Here is a 24232-nt window from a genome sequence, read left to right on the forward strand (position 1 = left end):
GGCTGGGCTTTTGATGAAATAGCTATACTTATTTTGGGTGACTATCAAATTGCTGGTCATTATTTAAAAAAAGAAATAACTTTACTAAGATTGCTGATGTAGTCAAGTGATACCTGTTACTTTTCTCAGCGCTGGATAGATGAGCCAATAACAGTCGTTTATGATACAGGATTAAAAAAAACATTTTATTGATATTCTTTTAGTTGATTTCAGTTTAAATCTAGGTAGGTACTAATCATTTGGATTCATAACTTACATAAAACATTGTATGATGTTCAAAAGTAGTCAATATAATAATAGAAAACGCATACAAACGTTGCACGTCTCTACTCGACAATAATAAGCGACCCCTGGTGGAAGACAATTAGGTTATTTTTCGTGCAATATTTGTCTGCCAGAGGTCCAAATAAGCAATTTCTCTCACAGTATTATATCTGCAGTTGTTTTTTCGGTCGATGATTGTTGTGACCTAATATCTTTGGGAGTCATTGTGAAAATGTTTTGATAGTTAATGACGTGGCTTTACGCAGATGTAAAGTGCGCATGTTTCATTCATAAAGTTATTTTGTAACTTTATTTAATTTAAACAAAGAATGTCGTAACAGTCTGTAAATATTGTCTTGAAGGTCTTAAATCATAAATATTTTCTTGTTTCTGTTGCTGCACTCTAATATAGATTATTTGGATTGATGCCACAAAAGCCATATTTGGCAAGATTAAATTATTTTAATTTGAGCTGAGAAATGTAAATTGTAATGACAGCCAGAATTAAAAACAATGACATGAGAATGACATTAAGACACCTGATCAACAATCTGGAGTTTATGAGCCTTGGAAACTCTCTCTGGGTGAAAACATATTGCAGTGTCTGGGACTAAGCTTTTTATGTTTCTTGAGTTTGTTATCTATGTGTGTGATTCCACCATTATATGATTTTATTCCCAAGTGAATTAGGATTTATCTTGGTATAATTTGAGCATTTAATGTATAAGAATAAGCATTAATTAACGTTGAACTTTATTTGTTTAAAGAATTCAAAACTTACTTGTTTTGCGTAATTCGTAGGCTACAGTATTTCTGGAATCACGAGGCTTGGTAGGCTATATGTTATCACAACGAGCAGAGAATCATACCTTTACTTGGATATGTGACGGAGTCACTTCTGTATTTTGTCATCATCACTCCCTGCCTGTGATGGTTGCTATGGCAACGCAGTGGCGCGAGGCGGGGTTCGCGGAATCGACGCCGGTCTCGCGCACTGCGATGATCAATTCCGTGCGTGACAGCTATTGTCCTCGCGCTTGAAACGCAACACCTGCAGGACTAAAAACTAAAGCCTTTCGCGACAGAAGAAAGCATGACAGATAAGGGGAACATCCGAAACGTAAGTATAATGACGATGATTTCTGAGTTTATTGCCTATGAGATTGATTGATTGTGCTGGCTGGCACAGTGACGTTCTCACTTGTTTATTTGACTGATAAATATGTCATATAGCCTATATTCAAGACTGCTACATTTATAAATGATACGACTCGGTAATTTACATATAAAATATAATTAGCATATAACATGTAAACTGTGAAAATGATGTCTAGCAACAATTAAGATATCGTAATAAGCTTAAGTATCAGTATGTTACATTAATAAATATCATTCGTATTTTGCCTGACTATAGCATTAGACATTTGAATGACAGTAGAGCACTATTCCTGCAGGAGGAGGACTATGTTGGGGAGATCAAAGGGGGTCTACGGCCGACCATGAGGCTGGTAGTGATGGGTATTGTTCACAAGCAGCCCAAAAGGTTCGTATCAGACACACCTATCTGTGTCTTCTCCAGCACTTGCGTTCATTTGTCAAATGTCACATCCGCACATCCTGAATGACTCGCCTTCACTGCAGTAACACAATGAGCCAGTTGTATCGGGGATTAAACTGTTTTAACGTCTTCAGTTCACACAGGAGCAATAGAAAACATGGGTGCCAATAGAGAACACTACAGACATACTCATTTTAAATGCAAGAAAAGACCCATTTAACTGCAATACCATGTATGTTTGTGTATACAATATTAGTAGATGTGTTTTTATGTAAACATATTTATATAGTCTAGTTTAATACTTTATACATACACTGTATAGACAAACGTTTTGGGACACAGCCTTCTTTCAAAACTGTAGCAACAAAGTATATAATTAATGTATTTAAAATTGTATTTACATCTCTATTGCAACAGTTTGGAAGTGTCTAAAATGAGTGTACCCATATGTCCAAGTCATTGGTGTTTGGTCATGAGTTTTTGGCTCAAGGTCTGCGTTTAAAGTCACACCAGAAGTGTTCAGCTGGGATTAGGACTTTGCTTTCTGCAGACCACTTAAATTCTTCCACAATGACAGAATCAATCATTTCTTGTCTTAGGCATTGTCATGTTAGAACAGAAAAACTTTCCAAAACCTTTCCAAACTGTTGCTAAAAAAATAGAAGTACCCAATTCACTAGAATATTACTACATGCTTTGACATTAAGATTTGTACTCACTTGTTTATTAGATAGGAGTGACCCATCAGTGTGTGTTACTATATAATGTAGCCACATGCATAAAAAAGTGCTAACTTTTAAATTATTTTAAGTAAAAAATATTAACATCTCTGAAACAACCTGTATACATGAACGTGTCAACAAATCTAACACTTTTTTTTACAGGGTATAACAAAAATATGTAACTAAGTTTTTAAAATAAAATCTAAACAAGTGTGCTGTTTTGGGCAGGGAATTTTGACACGGAATACAAATTTTCTCTACAAATTAAGGAAATTTATTCTTTTTACTTCTGAAAAAATACTGTAAGATTTTGTTGTCTGGTAACTTGAAGGTTTTATTGTATGTTAATGGGTTTTTACTTTAACATTCAAACATTAATTTCAGTAACATTTTTTTTTTGAGTGCAATAAGTTTGGTTTTCCAGCTGTTCTTATCCACTTCTGTTTTGTCAGTGTGGGAAAAAGGTCTATTCCCATGAAGAATTATCCAGCCTGATCTGTGGGGGAAAAAAGAAGGAAAAAAACAGATTGGACAATTCTGGCCATATTTGGCAACTAAGGATTACCCAGAAACTGCTGGTTCATAATGTGATTTGGTCTGGAGCATCTCGGATTCCAGAACTGATGCAATCTGTTAAAATGATGCTTGTTTTTAAAGGGGGGGTGAAATGCTATTTCATGCATACTGAGTTTTTTACACTGTTAAAGAGTTGGATTCCCATGCTAAACATGGACAAAGTTTCAAAAATTAAGTTGTACGTTTGAAGGAGTATTTTTGTTCCAAAAATACTCCTTCCGGTTTGTCACAAGTTTAGGAAAGTTTTTTTTGAGTATGGCTCTGTGTGACGTTAGATGGAGCGGAATTTCCTTATAAGGGCACTTCTGCCGGAAGAGCGCGCGCTCCCGTATAGTAGAGCAATGAGAGAGCACAGGCATTCACTGATCAGAGCAAGAGCATCGCGAAATGTCACAAAAGGAGTGTGTTTTTGGTTGCCAGGGCAAGACAACCCTGCACAGATTACCAAAAAAAACAGCATTAAGGGACCAGTGGATGGAGTTTATTTTACAGAGCATCAACGGAGTTGTGCAAGTGTTTTTGTTTGTTCCCTGCATTTCGAAGATGCTTGTTTTACAAACAAGGCCCAGTTTGACGCCGGATTTGCACATCGTTTATTTCTTAAGGATAATGCAGTCCCAACGAAAAAGGGTCACGATCGTGTGTTGGAACCGCATGCGGTGAGTAAAACTGCTTAAAATATCTCTGCCTCCTTGTTAGTGCGTCCGCCTCCCATGCGGAGACCCGAGTTCGAGCCCCGCTCGGAGCGAGTCGTTGCTGCTGCTGCTCTCGTTCAGTTTCAGCCTTCACAGCTGTCACAGCTTCCAAACGCTCTCAACACAAAAGCTTACTGGCGCTCGTGATTCTTTAGCTCCGCCCACACGTCACGCCTCCAGCCTGTCGTGTTTTTCCGGGAAAAATCGGTAAAGACTATCTTTCTCTTATGAATATAATAAAACTAAAGACTTTTTTGAGTTATGAAGGATGCAGTACTACTCTATAGGTACTCAAGATTAACAGGATATTGAGTGAAAACGAGCATTTCACCCCCCCCTTTAAACTGATGTTAAAAATCTATTTCTGTGTCGTTAGTATGGTAGTGTTAGTGGCATGCCAGTCTAAAGGAGAGAGGGATGAGGAAATGGAGAGTGATGTGGGCCTGGAGTTGAAGGTGAACTTTTCAGAAAAGACTGTGCTTCGCAACGCGCGTCTGTCAGGAAAGTGGGGCGCTTCAGAAACTGCCCTGTCTTTCTTCCCCTTTGCTCCAGGAGAGCCCTTTAAGGTAAACAGTCACAAAGTTTGTTTGGAGGTTGTGATCACAGCTAATAAAGCTTAAGCATTTGGTAATGTCCCACCTTTCTGTCACTATAATGTTGTTTCTATCTTCTGTCTCTCTCAGATGGAGATTGTGTGTGAGCACCAGCAGTTCCGTATTCTGGTGGATGGGCAGCCATTGTGTGGTTTCACTCACAGAATAACTCAGCTCGCATCTCTCACTGCTCTTAGAGTCCAAGGAGATCTACAACTCACCAAAGTGGCTTGAACAAGTGAAGAATTGTCTGCCATGATGACACAGACTCTTCATAGAAGCAACTTAGCTGAGGTTTTAGAATCCTGAGCGTACTGTACACGATTGTCTTAAAGTACCACAACTCCCTCTGTTCATTTAAAACATTTAGAACTTAATTTTGTTTGGATCTGTGTTTGTTTTTAGTAGACTAATTTGTTGTTTTGCAAAGTTTCTCTAGTGATTTTTATTTGTAGTGGCAAATGAGGCTGTTCAGTTTAAAACTGTTTTGAGTTTGTTTGGACACATTTGTAGTAGAAAATCTCTGAAGGATAATCTGAACCAGCTTTAATCAATCCAGATAACATACACATTTGACATAAGAGTTATTTTCCACAAACTAGCTCAGATAGAAGATTTCTTTCATTGCTTTTTTATAATACATAATGTACTGCCTTTTTTTTTTTTTTTTTTTTGCTTTTGATTCGATATTTAGTTTCTTTGGCTCTTTGATACAGAAGCAAAAGTGCCTTCATTGGTTCCATTAGATGCACTTCTAAAGAAGAGAATTTGGGTGTTTTTGTAGCAGTAATTGTTGTAGTTCAAATTCACTTGCATTCACACATTTGGCAGATGCTTTTATCCAAGGCAACTTACATTGCATTCAAGGTATACAAGGTAATACGTTCTTGCATTCACTTAATCAAACCCATAATCTTGATGTTGATAGCAACATTCTCTACAGTTTGTAATACAGGAATGTTATTTGTATGCCTGTCTAAAACATTTGTTAAATCATTCCTACAGAACAGAATAATTCAGACTCATAAGAGAAACATTTGTTTTCATCCTTTGTTCATTTGAATGTGCTGCATAACAGGTCTGATGGTATTAGGAACCTAAGGATTCATAACGGACACCTGAATGTTCACTTTAAAATGCAATTCCCTGCGATTGTATTGGTTTGAAGAAAAAGGACTCAAAGTCCATCTGAAGCCTGTACTTGGTGCTGTCAATTGACACACTTAAAGCTGCAAATGAAGCATGTATTAAAAGCAAGGTTTACTTAAATGTCTTTAAACATCTAATAATTGCAATATGTACTGTAAACAGTAAACTTTTCTTGAATTTTTAAGAAGGTCTTACATTTATGTTATATAATGTGTGTGTGTGTTCGTGTGTGTGTGTCAAAGTGTGTATTTGGGAATGTTTGAAAGTGAGAGAGTGAGAAATATGCTCACAAATATGCTCAAGACATGAAGTCAGTTCTGTTAACTGACAAAACACAAGGCAGGTAAAAACATGCTAATGGTCCATAACAAAACTGGCAGGTTTGCACATCAAAGACATGATTGCAGATGACGATTACACAAATATAACTTTAATTTTACAAAATACATTTCACAATGACCATAATTTATGCTTTCAAAGGACATTCACTGAATGTATAAACTTAACCACCTGTATATTATATCAAACATTAGATACAGATTTACCAGGGACATTAAAACTTTGTTCTTTGGGGAAATCAGAATTTTATATGGAAATATTCTATATGCTGAATGAAGCCTCATGCTGGCCTCATATGTATTACCTATTTTATTATGATTTTTATTTTAATATGTTTTATTTGTTACTAGCTTTATAACACTGTATATCCATGTTCTTTGCACATACAAAAATACCACATTTACAACTATTAAAACAGCACAATATTTCTAAATAGATGTGTGACAGACAGACAAATATAAATTTAGCAAAAACAATCAAATTAACAAGAACAACAATGAATTAACTCAGTTGTCTAATAGCTTGGATCCAGTTTATCCTCTCTTCGTGTGCTGGCGCCTGAATGTAATAGTGTGTGTCCGTCTGAGTGATGATTTTAAAGAGGTTCCCCCGGACTTTACCTTTAACACCTGAAGATTACAGGAGAGTGACCATTAGCACTTTAGTTCACCATTAGTTCACAGTGTTTACATGTAAATATTACTGCTACCTTGACAACAATTCGCAAATCACTGCTTTTCAGTGCTTGCGGTCTGTGACAAAGTCTTTACTTAATTTTGATTCATATCTGGAATTGCTTTGTAAATATTCATTGTGAAACAGGTAGTCATCAGACACTTCCACAGAAGAGTTGTAAATCTGACTCACTCACCTGACGGTATGCCGTTATCATCCAGAGCAGACACCAGACAGCCACGCAGAGATATACTGCCAACCGGAGTGATGTCATCCTTAGAAAGTCAGCACAAAAATAAACAGACTTTAGACTCTAGCATAAAATGTATTTGTACAGTCTGTGAATTGCAGGTCAGTGCTCTCACCTTGCTGGGGTCATAATAGTGCAGGAAACCAGGCTCCGCTCTCAGAACAAACAATCTCACCTTCCAGTTCTTTACCTTGTGACCCTGGCACACAGAAAAAAGACTGTTGGCATCACAGAAAAGCACTTTTCAGCTCAAAACACCTAATTATAGTGGAGTGCTCACCTGTTTGAGCAGGTAACCTCTCTTCACCACTTTTCCACTGAGTTCCACAGCAGACCGAGACTTCTCTGCTTTTACACTGCCTCGCTTCTGGAAGCTTTGGGTCTGTTTGAGAAATCATATCCATTCGGTTAAGGACATCTTGTATTTAGTATAAATAATTACAAAAGCACTAAATATAGAATAAAACAAGAAGAAAGAGATTTGAAACATACAAAGCAGTAGAGTGCAGTGGAGTCATCGAGGAACTGTTCTCCTAGAGCTGCGTTACGGAGAGCGTCTGCGCTCCTGATCCCAATGGGCCGCAGGGAGGCCTCATCCAGCAGTGCAGAGGCTAATGTTACTGCCTCCACACGGGTCAGAGCCAGCTTATTAAACACAAGCCAGTCCACCACTGTTGAGCCTACACATATACAAACAAAAACAGTTCTATTGTCTGTGTTCACAAGTTCCAGACAGGCTGCCAGTCAGTATGCTGTAGGTGGCGACAAGTCACTCTTTATGAGTCAATCATTAACTGGTGCAAATACACTGAATCAAACAGGAAAAAACAAGCATCTCATTGGAAGAAGAAAAAACAGACAAACTAACTAGTAATATTGTGTCTAAAAGGTAAGGAATCACGTTATACATTTGAACATCATACACACAAAAAAGTCTGGGGCTAGGAAGTGACATTTTAGACGTTTACACAAAACTATCAAATAAAGTAATTTGACCCTGGACCAGTCTCAAGTGTAAATTTTTGCAAAATTGAGATTTATACAACTTCTGAAAGCTGAATAAATAATCTTTCCATTGATGTATGGTTTGTTAGTATTGGACAATACTTGGCTGAGATACAACTATTTGAAAATCTGGAATCTGAGGGTGCAAAAAAAAAACTAAATACTGAGAAAAAATCGCCTTTAAAGATATCCAAATTAGGATCTTAGCAATTAACATTAATAAACATTAAATGTCAATTTTAACGGTTAAAATATCTAACGGTAAATGGTAAAATAATATTGCTGTTTTTCTGTTAAGCACAAGAGACCTCGTGTCATTTTAAAATCTTAACATTCCTAAACATTTGATTCCTAAACATTTGAGTAAACATTTGAGAACAGTATTTTATAAAAATTAAGATCATCAGGAGAGAATGTAATGTCTTTAATAATGCATATTCATGCTTTATTGTGTGAGATCAGTGTTTTTGAGTATCTGACCTGAGAAACAGTTGGTGTAAGAGCTGCCCTGCTCAATATGACTGCACAGCCGGACACCACTGTGCACATCATACATGGAGTCCACCACCTGACTGATATACAGACACACATTTAGATATGATGTCCAAACACATTTTCACATATACTGACAAACTACATACATCGCTACCTGAGGTTGACATTGTGAAGCTGGAGTGATGTGGATCCTTTCACTTGTGAAGGGGAGGTGGTCTGTGCATCATGTGGGTTGAGGTTCTGTACCACTGCACCAATCGCTGTGGCCCATTCGTCACGTTCCTCTCTTGTGCAAGCCTCCAGAAAGTGCTCCTCTGAAGTGCTGGTCTGCAGCTTCATCACCAACTGCAGGGTGTAAAATATGGTAACTAAGACATAATAGTTCTTCAGTCATAAAGCTAAAGAAACATTTTAGTTGGTTGACGATAAGCTCAGCACTGACTTTTGTAAGAAAAAAATGAATAAATGAAATTGGCACAAACAGTATGCCACAGAAAACCCCATCACTCTGTGTTGATTACAGCTGTTACACAATGTGGAATATAAATATAAGACACTGAAAAAAATTACCGGGGGAAATAAAGTTTGTTTCTGACATGTTAGTGCATGTGTGTCATGATTCTGCCCTCGTGTCCTTGATTTTTCCTAGTCTTGAGGCAGGATCATGACAGACCCATGTTTTGTGTACAAGCGCATGGCCTTGTCTTTGGGCCATGTGCTTGTGTTGTCTCGTTCCCTTGCCCCGCCCCCCTTGTTAACCTAGTCGTGTCTTGATTGTCCTATCTGTAACACCTGTCGTGTCTTGATTAGTACCCCTATTTAGATCTCCTAGTGTGCTCTGTCTTGCGTCGGTTCATTGTGTTATTTATGTGCTTCTCAGATGTGTTCCACACTGGTGACTGTGATTGTATCCTGTATACCGTGAGTGTTTGTTTATAGTTAGTGTTTAGTGTCTTTATCTGGTCAGCCCTGTCTTGTTTGGTTATTTAGTCCTTACCCTAGCCCTTGTTTTCCCCCTCGTGGGTTTTTGTTTTCCCTTTTTGTATTTAATAAACCCTTTTGTGTTGAATCCTGTCTGCACTTGAGTTCCTCCCTTGCAAACCCTGACAGAATGAACCGACCAAAAGGGAACTCAGCAGACAGGAGGCAATACTGGATGTTGTCAGCCAGCAAGCGAGATTGTTTTGAGGGCTCTCGCCTTGTGGTGTTCCGGGGGACCAGGGGAGGTCGTTCCGGAGCGAGCGGGCGAGAGGAGGAGCCCCAGAGGTCCCCACCTACCCAGCTGCCAACGGTTCCAGAGGGTCGTATCCTGGCCGTGGCCACTCTGGGGGATCAGGCACATCCCTCACCGAGTCCTGAGGTGCCTCCCACACCCGTCGGTCTCCCCGGGAAGCGAGGGAGACGGTTATCGTGGGAGTCTGCCTCGGAATCGTCGGAGTCAGCCCTGCCAGAGACCGAACTCCCCCAACCCGCCTCTGACCCAGCTGTGGTCTCTGCACCGCGCCCAAGGAGGAAGAGGAGGAAGAGGGGGCCTGCCGGTCCTGTGACCCCCGTTTTCCTCCCGTGCCAGCAGCGGAGAGCGCTGGCGTGCCCGACCCAGCAGCGGAGAGCGCTGGCGTGCCCGACCCCAGCAGCGGAGAGCGCTGGCGTGCCCGACCCAGCAGCGGAGAGCGCTGGCGTGCCCGACCCAGCAGCGGAGAGCGCTGGCGTGCCCGACCCAGCAGCGGAGAGCGCTGGCGTGCCCGACCCAGCAGCGGAGAGCGCTGGCGTGCCCGACCCAGCAGCGGAGAGCGCTGGCGTGCCCGACCCAGCAGCGGAGAGCGCTGGCGTGCCCGACCCAGCAGCGGAGAGCGCTGGCGTGCCCGACCCAGCAGCGGAGAGCGCTGGCGTGCCCGACCCAGCAGCGGAGAGCGCTGGCGTGCCCGACCCAGCAGCGGAGAGCGCTGGCGTGCCCGACCCAGCAGCGGAGAGCGCTGGCGGGCCCGACCCAGCAGCGGAGAGCGCTGGCGTGCCCGACCCAGCAGCGGAGAGCGCTGGCGTGCCCGACCCAGCAGCGGAGAGCGCTGGCGTGCCCGACCCAGCAGCGGAGAGCGCTGGCGTGCCCGACCCAGCAGCGGAGAGCGCTGGCGTGCCCGAGCCAGCAGCGGAGAGCGCTGGCGTGCCCGAGCCAGCAGCGGAGAGCGCTGGCGTGCCCGAGCCAGCAGCGGAGAGCGCTGGCGTGCCCGAGCCCAGCAGCGGAGAGCGCTGGCGTGCCCGAGCCAGCAGCGGAGAGCGTGCCCGAGCCAGCAGCAGTGAGCGTGCCCGAGCCAGCAGCAGTGAGCGTGTCCGAGTCAGCAGCGGTGAGCGCTAGCGTGCCCGAGCCGGGAAAGAAAGCTGTATGCAAGTCGGCAGTCGTGAGAGCGGAGGAGAGAGCCGCGGCCGACTCTGCAGCAAAGACTCTTGTACAGTCGGTTTTCATCTCATAAGGAGATGCCAATTGTCCTAGCTGCTAAAGCATTTTCTGATTATTTGTCCCGTCTTGTCCAAATTTTAGAAATCCCCGTCAGTCCTGTCTTGTCCCCTGACCCTGTCCCCAGAAGTCCCAAATGTCCAGCCGTTGTCTCCCCGTGTCCCGTTGATGTGGCCCCGTGTCCCGTTAATGTCCCCCCGTGTCCCGTTAATGTCCCCCCGTGTCCCGTTAATGTCCCCCCGTGTCCCGTTAATGTCCCCCCGTGTCCCGTTAATGTCCCCCCGTGTCCTGTGGTCCCCCCGTGTCCTGTGGTCCCCCCGTGTCCAGTAGATGTGGTCTCCCCGTGTCCAGCCGTTGTCTCCCCGTGTCCTGTTGATGTGGCCCCGTGTCCTGTGGTCCCCCCGTGTCCAGTAGATGTCGTCTCCCCGCGTCCCGTAAGTGTTGTCCCGCGTCCCTTGTCTGGTCCTGTCATGTCCCCTGTCAGTTGTCCCGAGACCCCTCCCCGTCCCTCACCACCCAGACCTGCCCGTACCCCCCGTCGTCAGCCTTCGTCCTGTCCTCCTAGGATTCCTACCCCTCCCACCCGCCCTGGTCTGTCCCCCATGAACTTTGTGGTCCCGCCCCCTCCCCTTCCCTGTTTGTTTTTTTTGATTCGTCACCCCAACCCTGCCGTTGTGTACTCATGTTTGCCTTTGTTGTTATTTGTCATGTCCTGTTGGTCTGTGTCCCAGTCTGTCATGTCAGTCGTGTCCCGTGTTTGATGTTCCCTTGAGGAGCGTCTGGAAGCCGCTCCTTAAGGGAGGGGTTCTGTCATGATTCTGCCCTCGTGTCCTTGATTTTTCCTAGTCTTGAGGCAGGATCATGACAGACCCATGTTTTGTGTACAAGCGCATGGCCTTGTCTTTGGGCCATGTGCTTGTGTTGTCTCGTTCCCTTGCCCCGCCCCCCTTGTTAACCTAGTCGTGTCTTGATTGTCCTATCTGTAACACCTGTCGTGTCTTGATTAGTACCCCTATTTAGATCTCCTAGTGTGCTCTGTCTTGCGTCGGTTCATTGTGTTATTTATGTGCTTCTCAGATGTGTTCCACACTGGTGACTGTGATTGTATCCTGTATACCGTGAGTGTTTGTTTATAGTTAGTGTTTAGTGTCTTTATCTGGTCAGCCCTGTCTTGTTTGGTTATTTAGTCCTTACCCTAGCCCTTGTTTTCCCCCTCGTGGGTTTTTGTTTTCCCTTTTTGTATTTAATAAACCCTTTTGTGTTGAATCCTGTCTGCACTTGAGTTCCTCCCTTGCAAACCCTGACAATGTGAACATTGCAAAACAAAATAATGAAAGGATAATTCAAGCATAACCAGAGGCTTTGAACATTTCGAGCACATATTAGACACTCCCACTGTTGGTTTTACTAAACCACTGATAAGCCACTTCTCAATAGCCTACTATCTGTTTGTAGACAGTGGAAATAACCAACTGACCTTGCATTATATTGAAATATGAAGTTATTTATTTTAAAATTCCTTTACACCAGATTCTAAAAACGGCACTATATTGTATCTTGTCATGTAGTTTTGTGGTTACACAAATATATATAATAAATCACCATTTACCGGTCTGTTCTCGTATTCCAGGTAAGGACATGTGATTTTGCAATCACTCAACAGAATCGTCCCTCGATGGCAGGAATCCCGTTTGCCGCCCTCATATTTATAATACAGAAGTCTGTCCGATTTAAGTGCAAACCAACGAACTTTCCAGTTTTGAACCACATGACCCTAAAAATTAACATCATTTGATAATAAACCAATAAGAATTAAGAATTAATTTGCCAGTTTGGGTATAGATTAAAAAAAAGTTAAAAAGTCTCTTACCCTTTTCACCAGAAAGCCCTCTTTAAAGACGCCGTTATTTTCGCACTCAGTGCCCATGTCTAACTGTAGTCTCAATAAGCAGGTAAGCGCTTCATCAGGTGTTTTATAGCTGCTGTGGAATTCCTCGGAACGTGCGTCATTGCGCGCACCTCCTATTAGCGCCCCCGGCTTTTAGATAGGCTACACAATCAACGATGAGCAAGAAAACTGTCTGGGCGTGAGTTTGAGAAGAAAAACAAAACAAAAAATATGTTAAATTAAAACTAAATTATTTAGAATTGGTAAAGTTGATTTAGGCAAATATATAATTAAATTAATTTGAGTCTATTAAATATTACAATAAACAGAACTCTCCTTTGGGACCTTCCTGTAGGGGGCTAGCTATCATGAGTCACCAAGACGCAGTCAGACTGAGTCATTGATCTGGTTCATGTGAGATTCAGCTATTCAGTGACCGGATGTTTGTTGCTATGGCAGTGCAGCTTAGCCATGAAAATAAGATTTTAAAACTCACGTAGGTCAACAAATTGTATTTCCTTAGTAAAAACTGTAAGCCCTATTTAGTTTAATTATTATCACATTTATTTTTTTCTAATATATTTTTATTATTGTTGTTGTTTTTCACACTTGACTGCTAATTTTATTTATATATGACCTTCCTGGTTCATTTTAAAACTCACGTAGGTCAACAAATTGTATTTCCTGTAAGCTTTACCTTAATAAACCGTAACAGTACAACATCTCACAGTAGGCAAACAATTGGTTACATTATAACCATATATATTATATATTTATGTCTCATGTTTAGATTTAATTCAGATTTGTTATAAATGTTGTGAACTGTAAATAGTGTACATAGCCTACAGAGGAACTCAAGGTCAGTTGTTTTTCTTTTCTTTTGTTTTCTTAACTGTCAGTATTTTGTATTAATGTTTATTCAGAATATTACTGAATTCTAAATGATATCGTCACTGTAAACAAGCTAGGAAAAGATTCTAAAATTCTAAATTCACACACATTTGGAAGTAAAACTGGAATTTGCTAACAGACACGAATAGCTGTGCCGAGACATCCTTGCACAATCTGTGGATCAGATGTCCAGAAATTAGCACCCGTGTTCCTACATGAACTGCGTGAATATGCGGGAACACGGCCAAACCGCAGTTACCAAAAAAAAACAACTTTTACTATTCACTTCTGTAGTGCACTAGATGGTGCTCTAGCGCAGCAATTGAGTATTCGGGAAGTACTGAAAATCACCTGTCTGTAGCTTTCTAATAACCCTTCAGACCTTGAATAGCTTGTTCAGGTCTGTTTGATTAGAGTTGAAGCAAAACTCTGCAGGGCTGCGGCTCTCCAGGACCGACGTTCGCCAACCCTGGTCTATGCTCAAAACTGAAATTTTTGCGCCGCTTCTGTTTTTTGTTATTTAGGGTAAAACTATACCAGTCCATAATATAAACAAAAAAAAAATCCCCTTATTGTTATATGTCCTTGTAAAAGTACATATAGCTTGTAAAATGTGAAAACTTTAGATTGGGGAACGTGTAGTTGGTGAGATGATGCAAATTCCCAGTTTGAACAAGTTTGTGAGTATTGCAGATCCTGGACACAAAGCTAAAATCCCGGACCTGCTGATCCACTTTTAATTGAAACACACAGGACAGACAAAGATACACAGCCCCCTGGTTACAATTGTTTGTGTGTGTGTGTGTGTGTGTGTGTGAGAGAGAGAGAGAGAGAGAGAGAGAGAGAGAGAGAGAGAGAGAGAGAGAGAGAGAGAGAGACAGAGACTGAAAAACATTTATGCCCTATTTAGTTTAATTATTATCACATTTATTTTTTTCTAATATATTTTTTATTATTGTTGTTGTTTTTCACACTTGACTGCTAATTTCATTTATATATGACCTTCCTGGTTAAAAAGTAAAAAAAAAAATCTTCTTTTATTTGACAATTTTTAGTATTTGATTGTATGGTGGCTATGGATACCACACATTACACAAATACTTTCACACACAAAGATCAGCTGGTTTACTGGGATTTGCTGCAGCTGGGGTTGTGTCATCAGAAATAACCATTAACACTGTTCAAACAGCATTCCCAAAAGTTCTGACGTAAATTAAATCACACCCGGATGTAGGCCTTTTAAAAAGCAGCACAATCAGAGGGGTTAAGGAGCACAAACATTCAGACCCACACAAACATCCTTTGTCTGTTTACAGTGTTGGAGAATGGTGGTAATAAATCACTATATACTGTTATCAAGCCGTAGTACAGTTGTCAAATCATATAAAACGTAAATGCAAGTGCCTTTATGAACATACACTTACACAAAATCCCATTAAAATTTAACACAATGGATTCTTTTACAAGCAATGTTATCTTTTTTATTTCTATAACATCAGGATGCCAAACTGTCTTTATGCATACACAATACAGTCAATATGAACAAAACATCGGTTGTATAAATATATATAATATCCTGAACTACAGCATTACTTAAGTAGTACAGTGTACTTAAACATAAATACAAAGAACACTTTTATAAACTACTGTGACCTGCAAAAAAGAAATAAGGCCTAGAAAGTTAGGTCACCTCGAATTAAGGGTAGTGTAGCACAAAGGATGTAGAGAAGTGAAATGTGACAACAAAAGTCTCTTTGTTGCACTTTCTAGTGGCCTTTCCCTTTTTCTTGTATTTGTGAAAGGAAATAGGGGACAATTTGAAGGACTGAATTCCATGAAGAGGAATGTAACCCAAACCCTTCTAAAAATAAAAGCTTTTTTAGATAGTGTTCACCCCAATTCCAACAGTTTTTACTGTACTTAAAAACAGGTTTATCTTCTTCCGAAAGCAAGCAAAAGTGCAACAATCTTCATCATTGCTCAGAAAATGCAAATATATTTTTCTACTGAGAATAGATTCACATCAACTCAGCAGCACTGACATTGTATGGAGATGAAAGAGAAAAATACTGAATGTAATACTTAATTTACAAATTCTGTAAAATAAGCTAAATAGCTGACTGTCTGCTCTTTATTTGGCCATGCTGCTAAACTGGGAGTTCTAGAGCTCTGGATAATACATTTTATTGCACATAATGTCTATGTATCCTGTTCATGTGCTATGCTTTAGACAGTTGTGTATTTTCAAAGTTACACAAATGAAGAACACAGAATGTTAAATCTACAAAAAGCAGAATACATGATTAGCTACACTAGGATCTGCAGAGGGTGTGTGACTCAGTTGGACATGAAATCAATTTAGTGAGTCATTTCTACAAGAGAGTTTAATACAAGCACTTTTTTTACCCTCCAGTAACTATAATTGAAATAAGCATACAATACTTAATTATCCAAAATCTTTTTGAAAGTTTTTTTTTAAATCCACCTGGCTAAAAAAGCTCTTTTCTTCATCCTCTCACTTTAGAGTCGACTAAGTCTGTGCCAAGACGTCACCACTTTTTCAGGATTAGCCATGGAATCTCTCCATTGTTCCACTGCCTCAGGAGAACTGTTGTCAAAACCCAAGAGCACCTGGAAATGATGGAATACATATTAAGACTGAAACTTAGAGGATAGTAAGATTTATGAATGAAATTAATACTTTTATACAACAAGGATGCATTAAACCCGTCAAAAGTGACAGTACTGTGATGTATAATGTTTTTAAAATTATATTTCAAATCAATTCTGCTCTTTTGAACTTTCTGTTCATCAAAGAATCATGTTTTCTACAAAAAAAAAAAATTTTCAACATAATAATAATATTAAATGTTTATTGAGCACCAAATCATCATATTAAAGAGTGATTTCTGAAGGATCCTGGCTACTGACAATTCAACTTTGCCATAAGTATATTACAATAGAAAACATTTTTGTAATATTTCACAATATTGCTGTTTTTTTTTTTTTTATTAAATAAATGACTTTAATGTGTTCCATACTAAATGGTGTGAGTTCAAACTGACCTGTCCAAGCAGGTGTTTTCTCCGAACAGAGCCACGGCTGTAGAGTTTGACTGCCAGCTGCAGATTCTGCTCGTGGCTGGTGATGGGCAAGTGAAGCACTTCACCCCATTGGATCTGCCCCCCTGATGACTTCCTCACCTTCGTCTTCCTCTTCAGTAAGACCCTAGCCTCACTCAACAACTCAACCTTCACAAAGAAACCTAAAGAGAACATCCATTTGCAAAGTTCTTTTTATCAACATTGTCATATTTGTCATTTTCACTCTTCCACAAAAATAAACTAAGGAGGGAAATAAGAAATAAGAGGATTTTCAGGAGAACTTAACATATAATGAAAATATATTTCAAATGGACTAGGATGTAAAGTTATGTTATTGAGTGTGTGCACTCACTCTGTGTGAGTGGTGAGGAAGAAGATGGAAGGTTTTGCACACTAAGGATCTGGAGTTGCATTCGACTGTTCACTGGCTGGAAGCACAAGGCCAGCTGAAGCTCAGCATGACACACCTACAGAAACACAGGCAGACAATAGGGTTAGGTGTTATGCTGCATGTGTGTGTGTATGTCTTATGGAAGACTACTTGCTGCAACTGATTCACTGATTCATAGTCGAAACCCAGAACAATATCTGACTGAGTAACAATCACACACAGCCATTATTCATGAAAAAAACTTCCTCTAGACCAGATTTTCATTCTGGAACACAGTTCTGTGATTTTCAAACACCTCATTATTGAAAAGACTTTCTTTTCAAAAAAGCAATTTTCCCTGTCAAGTGTTTGGTTTCAGTCACATGCACACACAAGCAAAACGCATTGAACCATCCGTTTACAAATGTTCACAAATAGTTGGCAAAATCGGCAAATAGTGCCATATTTGATACCTATATGTGTGTGGCAGTATTCAGTATGCCAAACAAAGTTTGGATGACCTACTTACAAAGAAATTATGTATAAAGATGATAAAGTGTCACAGTAACATTTCTCATCTTGAAGAAATAAATATCAGAAATTGTATTTACATTATGTATAGGTATAGAGATGTTACTAATGATCAATTTATACAATTTCATGTATATAAATGTGAAATATAAGTAACGTGTATGTGCACAGACTACTGTTCAAATCGGGGTTGGTAAGATTTTTTTGTTTCTGAGCCTTTTACAAACACGAAGGCTGCATATATTAGAAATACTGTAAAAACTTCTAAAATATTTGTAGGATTTAACATAACTGCATTTTATTTGAATATATTTTAATGGTTAAGCTGAATTTTCAGCAGTCATTACTCCAGTCTTCATGTCACATGATCCTTCAGAAATCATTCTGTTATAGTGTTCAAGAAACATTTCTTATTATCAATGTTGAAAACAGACGACCTTAATTTTTCTGTGGAAACTACGAAACATTTTACAGTATTCTTTAATCAACAGAAATGTAAACAACATTAATTAACATTAACATTACTTAATCACAAATTAACAATCTTTTGTAACATTTTATTTCTATAAGCTTTAGACAGAGTGCTTTTAGCAGTATTGAAATGTCTGGTTTCAGGACATTGATTTCTTCCTCTCACTGTCTGTCTGTTTCCAGTGACCTAAATATCACAGGAGAGACCTGAGCAGAACTAGAGCAGCTGTGTAATTTGTGATGCAAGTAAAATGTGTGGTCCAGTGGGTGAGTGCAGCACTGTGGGAAATTGCAAGTGGAAGTTTTTTTCAAAGAACCTTACTATCAAATTAGGAGGGATCTGTAAAAGGGAAAGACATTTGGGATTAGATACGCAGTCACAAAGAGATACAGCAGGTGAGGACTCACGTGTGTTTTAGAGTGAGGCTTGAACTCCAGCCAGTGCTTTGTTTCCTCCGGTCCAAGTGTTCGCAGAGATAATACGCACTCTCCCAGTGTACGCTTACGTGGTGTGTGAGCCTGCAAGTGCAGCACCAGTGCAGATCTGCGTATCTGCTCCAAGTTAAGAGTGAAAACGAATGTCTCCATGAAGACAGTGTCCTGAAAGCGAGACAATATACTGAGAGGGATAATAAGCTACAAACAAAAACCGCAACAAAACAATACTACAAGCTCTACATGTGTTTTTGCTTTTCTGTATGTTTCTGAAGTATGTTTTTTATGCAGCTTTGGTTGTGTGGGACTTTTCAGTCCAGCTGGAATGGTCATTATTCAAGAAACACAGGAGGGACTGAAGGGAGGGCTGAATAATTCACCACAATTCATTTAAATGATGACGGAGCTGCCAGTATTATATATATATATATATATATATATATATATATATATATATATATATATATATATATATATATATATATATATATAAATTCTGTGTCACATGATCATTTGGAAATCATCCTAATTTACTGATTTCTGTATTTTAACATTTCTTATTATTATTATGTTTAAATGTTTAAAACAGTGCAAACTATGGTACATTTTTTCAGGATTCTATGATGATAAAAAATTTAAAAAATTTGTTTAAACTAAAATCTTTTATAACAAATTTTTTTACTGCCACTTTTTATAAGTGTATCAGCATCCTTTCGGAATAAAACAATTTCTTTAAAACAAAAATCTGGTGTATGTTTCTTGCAAAATATTTTATTTCATTAGAGTACATGGTTGTTTTGAATGGCTGCCAAAACTTTTAGAAGCAGATGGTATAAATCTGGCATCTAGCAGCAAGGGAATAATGCTAATAATTTTAACCCCTTGATATCACCAATGCTGAAGCTTGAATTGAATCTGGGCTGTTATATGTTTTATGACGGCTGATTTCACTTACTGCCAATGCTTCCTTGACGGTGCTCTTAAATCGCACTGGCTTGGTCATGGTGATGACTCCTTTAACCCCAATCTTCTGCACCTCCACCGCATCACTAAACACACTCAAATCCATACACTAAAAGAGAGGGAGTACCAAAATGAGAATAAATGAGAAACAGTGAGAAAGGACAAGAGCAACATGTACAGTTTATGAGCTTTTACAACCACTAAAACTACTGTAAGTCAACAAAGGGCATTTCTCAGAGGAGGAAAGGAGGCAGGGCCTTGTTACCATTAGAAAATAATTGACAGAAATAAAACAAAACAAATATGATGATATATGAGATCAAGCCGTGTGTTAATATTATAAACAACTCACACTCTAAGATACAACCCCATTTGGTAACCTCCAAACATATAGTAAATCACGCAAATAAATTAGCATTAATATATTATATATGCTATATATTATGTGTAAAATAAAGAGGCAAAGACAGACAGATATACACAATGAGTTATTTTTCAATTATTTGAAAAAAGAGATTAAAAATAGCTGGTTGGAAATGTGATCACTTGTTAAAGGTCTCTCAGATCAGCACAGAGGCTCCATTCAGCTGGACTCTAGATGGGACACAATGGCCTGTTGTAGACTAGCAAAGCCTCTCCTGGATGAAATCATACCTTCACTAAGGTGATCCACACCTGCTCCACCGCCTCTTCATACTTCAGGTGCACACACACTTTTCCCGGCTCAAAATCCCGCTCATCACCAGACAGCGTGATGGACTCTATGCACACACACACACACACACACACACCATGCAAAAACACATAAAAATGTTTTATAAATAATATTCTGTTTAACATTCAGCATAAATCCTGTTGTTAATCAAGAAAAAGAGGGACAAACTAAATAAAAAAATTTGTTTAAAAAACGTTCTGCTCAGTGTTAATGAAAGACACTTTCAATTAATTAAAAAAAGTAGAATGGTAGACAGAAATACAATATATAGTTGAGTTTATTATTTGTGTTATGTGTGTAAAGATCTACAGATCTGCATTCTGAAAGTTATCTGAGGACTTCAGGGAAAACATTTGGAAGTAATTACTGTGTCTGCCCTTTACGATTTCACAATCTGCAGTCATCTGAGTCTGTCCTGTGTGTGTGTGTGGGTGTGAGTTTGTTTGACAGTCTGTGTTTATGTGTGTACACGGTGAGGAGAGACGGGGTAAGATTGTTGGGAAATAAAGGGTCTAAAAAGACCCTGAAAAAAAACAAAAGCAAAATCAAACAAATGAAACTGTAGTGGAAATTCCAGCTGATAGTGGAGCGGAACCCTTTCCAGAGAGTTCTACTGGAAGGGAGTTTTGAGGGTTCTTTTGGAATGCGCTCGTCTACGGTTATGACTTCAGTGTTCCGTCATGAATGGTTACCTAGACTACGGCTGCTCCCAAAGGAATCCTGAATGGACGATGTGCTGCTCTGGACACTGGATACAGAATCATAACGCTTGGAGGAACACGAGAGGAATAAATGTTACTAAACATCAGCACTGCTAATCATTAAATAGCAATGTAGTATGTATACACCACACTTCAATTAGGAATTTAATCCGATCTGATTGATAAAAGAGCATAAATACATTTTAGCTTAAAAAAAAAGAAAGAAATAGAAATAGAGATCCCATGGTAATAATGATTTCTGGGATACTAACAATGCATGGAAGTAGTATGATTACTAAAGTTATTAATAATTATTAACCTTAGTAAACATTTTACTTCCGTGCATTGGAAGTTTATTATTAAGTTATTAACTAAGATAAACATTGAGCTAATTATTCCAGTAACAAATGCAACAAAACGGTTTTGAATAAAACTTCATGTGACATGTGTGTGTGTGTGTGTGTGTGGACTCACCTGTACATGGCTCTGAGGGTTTGACAAATCATACATGGAGAGACTGAGTCTCTGTTTGCCACTGTGTTCCAAACCTGTTAAAGAGCCACACAGATGGGAAATCAAAAATTACCTGTATTACATTGTATGATGTAGCTGTCCATCAGTGTAAACAATGTGCAAAGTAATTAAACCAAAAAGTACACGATTTATAAAGTTATTGGCTTCTAAAGTAAGGAGTCGACTCTGAATCGCTGAAACGAGTCGTTATAGATTTCAAATCTTTTGCCCATCTCTATGTACGTCACTAGGAACACTTTGCATAATAATCTCCGCCTACCGTGTTGGGAGAAACGGAACTCTGACATGTCTACTTTAAAACTAAACAAGTGCTGCCGAAAACAGATATTCTGTGATAAAGTAATCCATATGAAAACAACGCGATGTCTGTTTTTCATGTCTCCCTTCGTTATATCTAATGTGACCACACCCCCGCACTGAACGCGCTATTCAGATTCAAACTGAAGCGCGCAGCTTGAATACACCCACACAGAAGAAAAAGCAGCTAGACTGTTCAAGTTTTTTATTTTACTGTTTGCTTCGCGGTGACAGGAATAAGACATAATTTACCCCAAACATATGCTAACGCATTGTTTACCTTGAAGTTGTGTTCGGAACAACCAATCAAAACTATTTCAGTTGACCAATCAGAACACAGTATGCAACCGAAAGGTGGGGTTTAAGGAAACTGAATCTTTTGAACAGCTTCGCGCGAACCGTTTGGGGATCTCTGAGAATTGAGGTAATTTTAAAATGATATTTTGACAAAATGACAATGTTTTTTAACCTTGGACGGAGTTAAAACTAATGTACAGGACTTATAAACAGTGATAGGAAGCTTAGAATTTTCATCTTACTGGCTCTTTAAACAAACAGACACAAATCATTTAATTCATTTTCCTCTTAGAAAGAGTCTTAAATACTTGCACTTTTGCAGGTGATTCAGTACATCAGATTATGCAACAAAAGTGATTCCATTTAAAATGTCGTCCTAAGTTTGATATTTACAAATGAGCATTCAGCCACAGTAAAGCATTAGAATGATCTGAATATAGCCCCTCAACAATATGATCTGGGAAATTTAGAACAAATCTGACATGAACAATTGGGGATTTAGGAGCAGGAATAAAACAGAAGGATTACGCACAGGTGGGTAGGAACGCAAATATTTGAGGTTACATGCTGAGAAGTTACGTGCTGCTGTGTGATGCTATGAGGAAGTGAAATTGCACTCTTTAAACAACACATACAAGTAATTAACAGGCTTGGGGTTTTCTTAGGCAGATCTTAAAGTATCTCACCTGTGCCAGGACTGTTGTTGGGTTTGTTTTTCAGAGTGGGGCGTCTCAGTGAACCTGGGGACACGTAGCTGAGCATATGACTGCTGTTTAATGTCAAATCAGGGTCATACATCACTTGACCGCCTCCTGCGAGCTCTGCCTTCCTTTCTGCAAAAGTGGTCCTTGTGGCACCTAAAATCATTCAAATTTCTACTTAAATATGTAGGCCTACTTTAAAATGAAATATAATTTAATCAAATATAAAATATAATTAGTTAATTTAATTAAAATAAACTGACTAAATAAATAACTAAGTCATACTACTAACTCTGTGGCCCAATGTTGTAGCCAGAGTACTGTGCTCCTCTCGGCTGGATGTAGGAGGGTTTGAAGGTTGGGATGATGAACGGAACGTCCCGGCCGTCCGGAGGCAGTTTAGACAACAGATAATCCTCTGATACTCCAACATTCTTCTTCACATTAGACTCAGCAGTTAATTTACCAGGAGGTCGAACCTTAATCACTATAAAACATTTAAATGTATATAAAATACACCTTTCATAACTCATATATGTAGTTACATTTATATACAGTATATTGTGTGTATGCAAACGAAAACTGCACTCATGAGGAGGTATAGGGGAGACAGACTTACTCTGAATCTCTGGTTCATGTTTCTTGGACATAAATGTCCTGCAGCAGTTTTTGATATATTCTGTCATATTGAAGATCTGCACAAAAATCACAAACCAACCACGTAAAAAGATACTTATATGAATTTACATGAAACTGTCCAACCTTGGACACAAATCTATAATTTCTTGTCACTAAACATTTCCAAAACAATGTCAATATCATCACGTCATCTTATGTGTTGTGTGTAGTAGAATTTTGTGGAGGAAATAAATATATTTTTGAGAGAGAATAAAGGGCAACATTGGTTGCTGTAGTGGAAATAACACAACAACTATAAACGACACATTAAAAATTACTGAAAATATGAGCTGAAGATTTTTCACACGATGCCCCTAAACAATTGATTTCACTCTAGATTATCAACGTTTTATTCATGTAATAATGATTGTTTTGGGGATAACGTTACAATAAATGAAAGTTATTTTTGGGATAACGTTACAATAAAACATAACAATCTACACATCAAGACATAAAAAAATGATGATTGAGGCAATTGATGAATAATAAAGGCACTAACAACAGACAAAACCCATAAAAGTGCTCGCAGTAGCCCAAAGCTGCAGAAATACATACAAAGCCTAATCATATATATTATTTTTTTTTTACAATCAAGATTTAACAAAGAATATCATGTTTGTGTATAAGGTTGTACGTACTTGTGCTGCTGTCCGCGAGGAGATGAAATCTCTGAGTTCTGAGTGCTGCAGGTGCTTCTGAAGCATCCTGTGAACGGCAAAACTTCGCCTGCGGCTGGGTCCTAGTGTCCGCTGGTTCCTAACAACACTGCTCAGGAAAAACACCACACTGTCTCTTTGATCACTGTGACACAAACGAAAGCTAAAACTCCCACACAGTCACGCATATTATGTATACTGATTCTTCAAATCTTGACACATTCAAAACC

The 24232-nt window shown here is 39.3% G+C and overlaps 3 protein-coding genes across 3 annotated transcripts; 1 reads left to right on the top strand and 2 right to left on the bottom strand.

The window, feature by feature from the left end:
- Nucleotides 1-1226: 1226 nt before the first annotated feature.
- On the top strand, nt 1227-5420 carry LOC113056712 (galectin-related protein B-like). Its single transcript, XM_026223533.1, has 4 exons — nt 1227-1384; nt 1719-1807; nt 4192-4381; nt 4499-5420. The coding sequence occupies exons 1-4, from the start codon at nt 1358-1360 to the stop codon at nt 4640-4642; spliced, it is 450 nt and encodes a 149-aa protein (XP_026079318.1). The 5' UTR covers nt 1227-1357; the 3' UTR covers nt 4643-5420.
- Nucleotides 5421-5965: 545 nt separating this feature from the next.
- On the bottom strand, nt 5966-12739 carry LOC113056713 (pleckstrin-2-like). Its single transcript, XM_026223534.1, has 9 exons — nt 12641-12739; nt 12380-12544; nt 8476-8666; nt 8307-8398; nt 7314-7501; nt 7102-7203; nt 6937-7020; nt 6768-6846; nt 5966-6525 (listed from the first exon to the last, which is right to left on the bottom strand). The coding sequence occupies exons 1-9, from the start codon at nt 12695-12697 to the stop codon at nt 6398-6400; spliced, it is 1086 nt and encodes a 361-aa protein (XP_026079319.1). The 5' UTR covers nt 12698-12739; the 3' UTR covers nt 5966-6397.
- Nucleotides 12740-15201: 2462 nt separating this feature from the next.
- LOC113057509 (tandem C2 domains nuclear protein-like) lies at nt 15202-24089 on the bottom strand. The gene is made up of 12 exons (XM_026224934.1): nt 23985-24089; nt 23288-23363; nt 22961-23155; nt 22654-22824; nt 21314-21387; nt 20831-20906; nt 20078-20184; nt 19416-19532; nt 18434-18625; nt 17006-17120; nt 16615-16814; nt 15202-16180 (listed from the first exon to the last, which is right to left on the bottom strand). The coding sequence occupies exons 1-12, from the start codon at nt 24048-24050 to the stop codon at nt 16070-16072; spliced, it is 1500 nt and encodes a 499-aa protein (XP_026080719.1). The 5' UTR covers nt 24051-24089; the 3' UTR covers nt 15202-16069.
- Nucleotides 24090-24232: the final 143 nt, after the last annotated feature.

Source organism: Carassius auratus, chromosome 38 (genome assembly GCF_003368295.1).
Source record: "Carassius auratus strain Wakin chromosome 38, ASM336829v1, whole genome shotgun sequence".
In the NCBI taxonomy this organism is placed as follows: Eukaryota; Metazoa; Chordata; class Actinopteri; order Cypriniformes; family Cyprinidae; genus Carassius; species Carassius auratus.

Excerpts from the sequence above, each read along its gene's own strand:
- LOC113056712 (XM_026223533.1), top strand. The coding sequence starts at position 1,358 with ATGACAGATAAGGGGAACATCCGAAAC. Across the intron at positions 1,385-1,718 it reads ATAAGGGGAACATCCGAAAC|GAGGAGGACTATGTTGGGGA; the intron begins GTAAGTATAATG and ends CTATTCCTGCAG. Across the intron at positions 1,808-4,191 it reads GTTCACAAGCAGCCCAAAAG|TATGGTAGTGTTAGTGGCAT; the intron begins GTTCGTATCAGA and ends CTGTGTCGTTAG.
- LOC113056713 (XM_026223534.1), bottom strand. The coding sequence starts at position 12,697 with ATGGGCACTGAGTGCGAAAATAACGGCGTCTTTAAAGAGGGCTTTCTG. Across the intron at positions 8,399-8,475 it reads CTTCACAATGTCAACCTCAG|TCAGGTGGTGGACTCCATGT; the intron begins GTAGCGATGTAT and ends TCTGTATATCAG. Across the intron at positions 7,021-7,101 it reads GAGGTTACCTGCTCAAACAG|GGTCACAAGGTAAAGAACTG; the intron begins GTGAGCACTCCA and ends TCTGTGTGCCAG.
- LOC113057509 (XM_026224934.1), bottom strand. The coding sequence starts at position 24,050 with ATGCTTCAGAAGCACCTGCAGCACTCAGAACTCAGAGATTTCATCTCC. Across the intron at positions 23,156-23,287 it reads ACATGAACCAGAGATTCAGA|TGATTAAGGTTCGACCTCCT; the intron begins GTAAGTCTGTCT and ends AATGTTTTATAG. Across the intron at positions 19,533-20,077 it reads TGTGGATCACCTTAGTGAAG|TGTATGGATTTGAGTGTGTT; the intron begins GTATGATTTCAT and ends CCTCTCTTTTAG.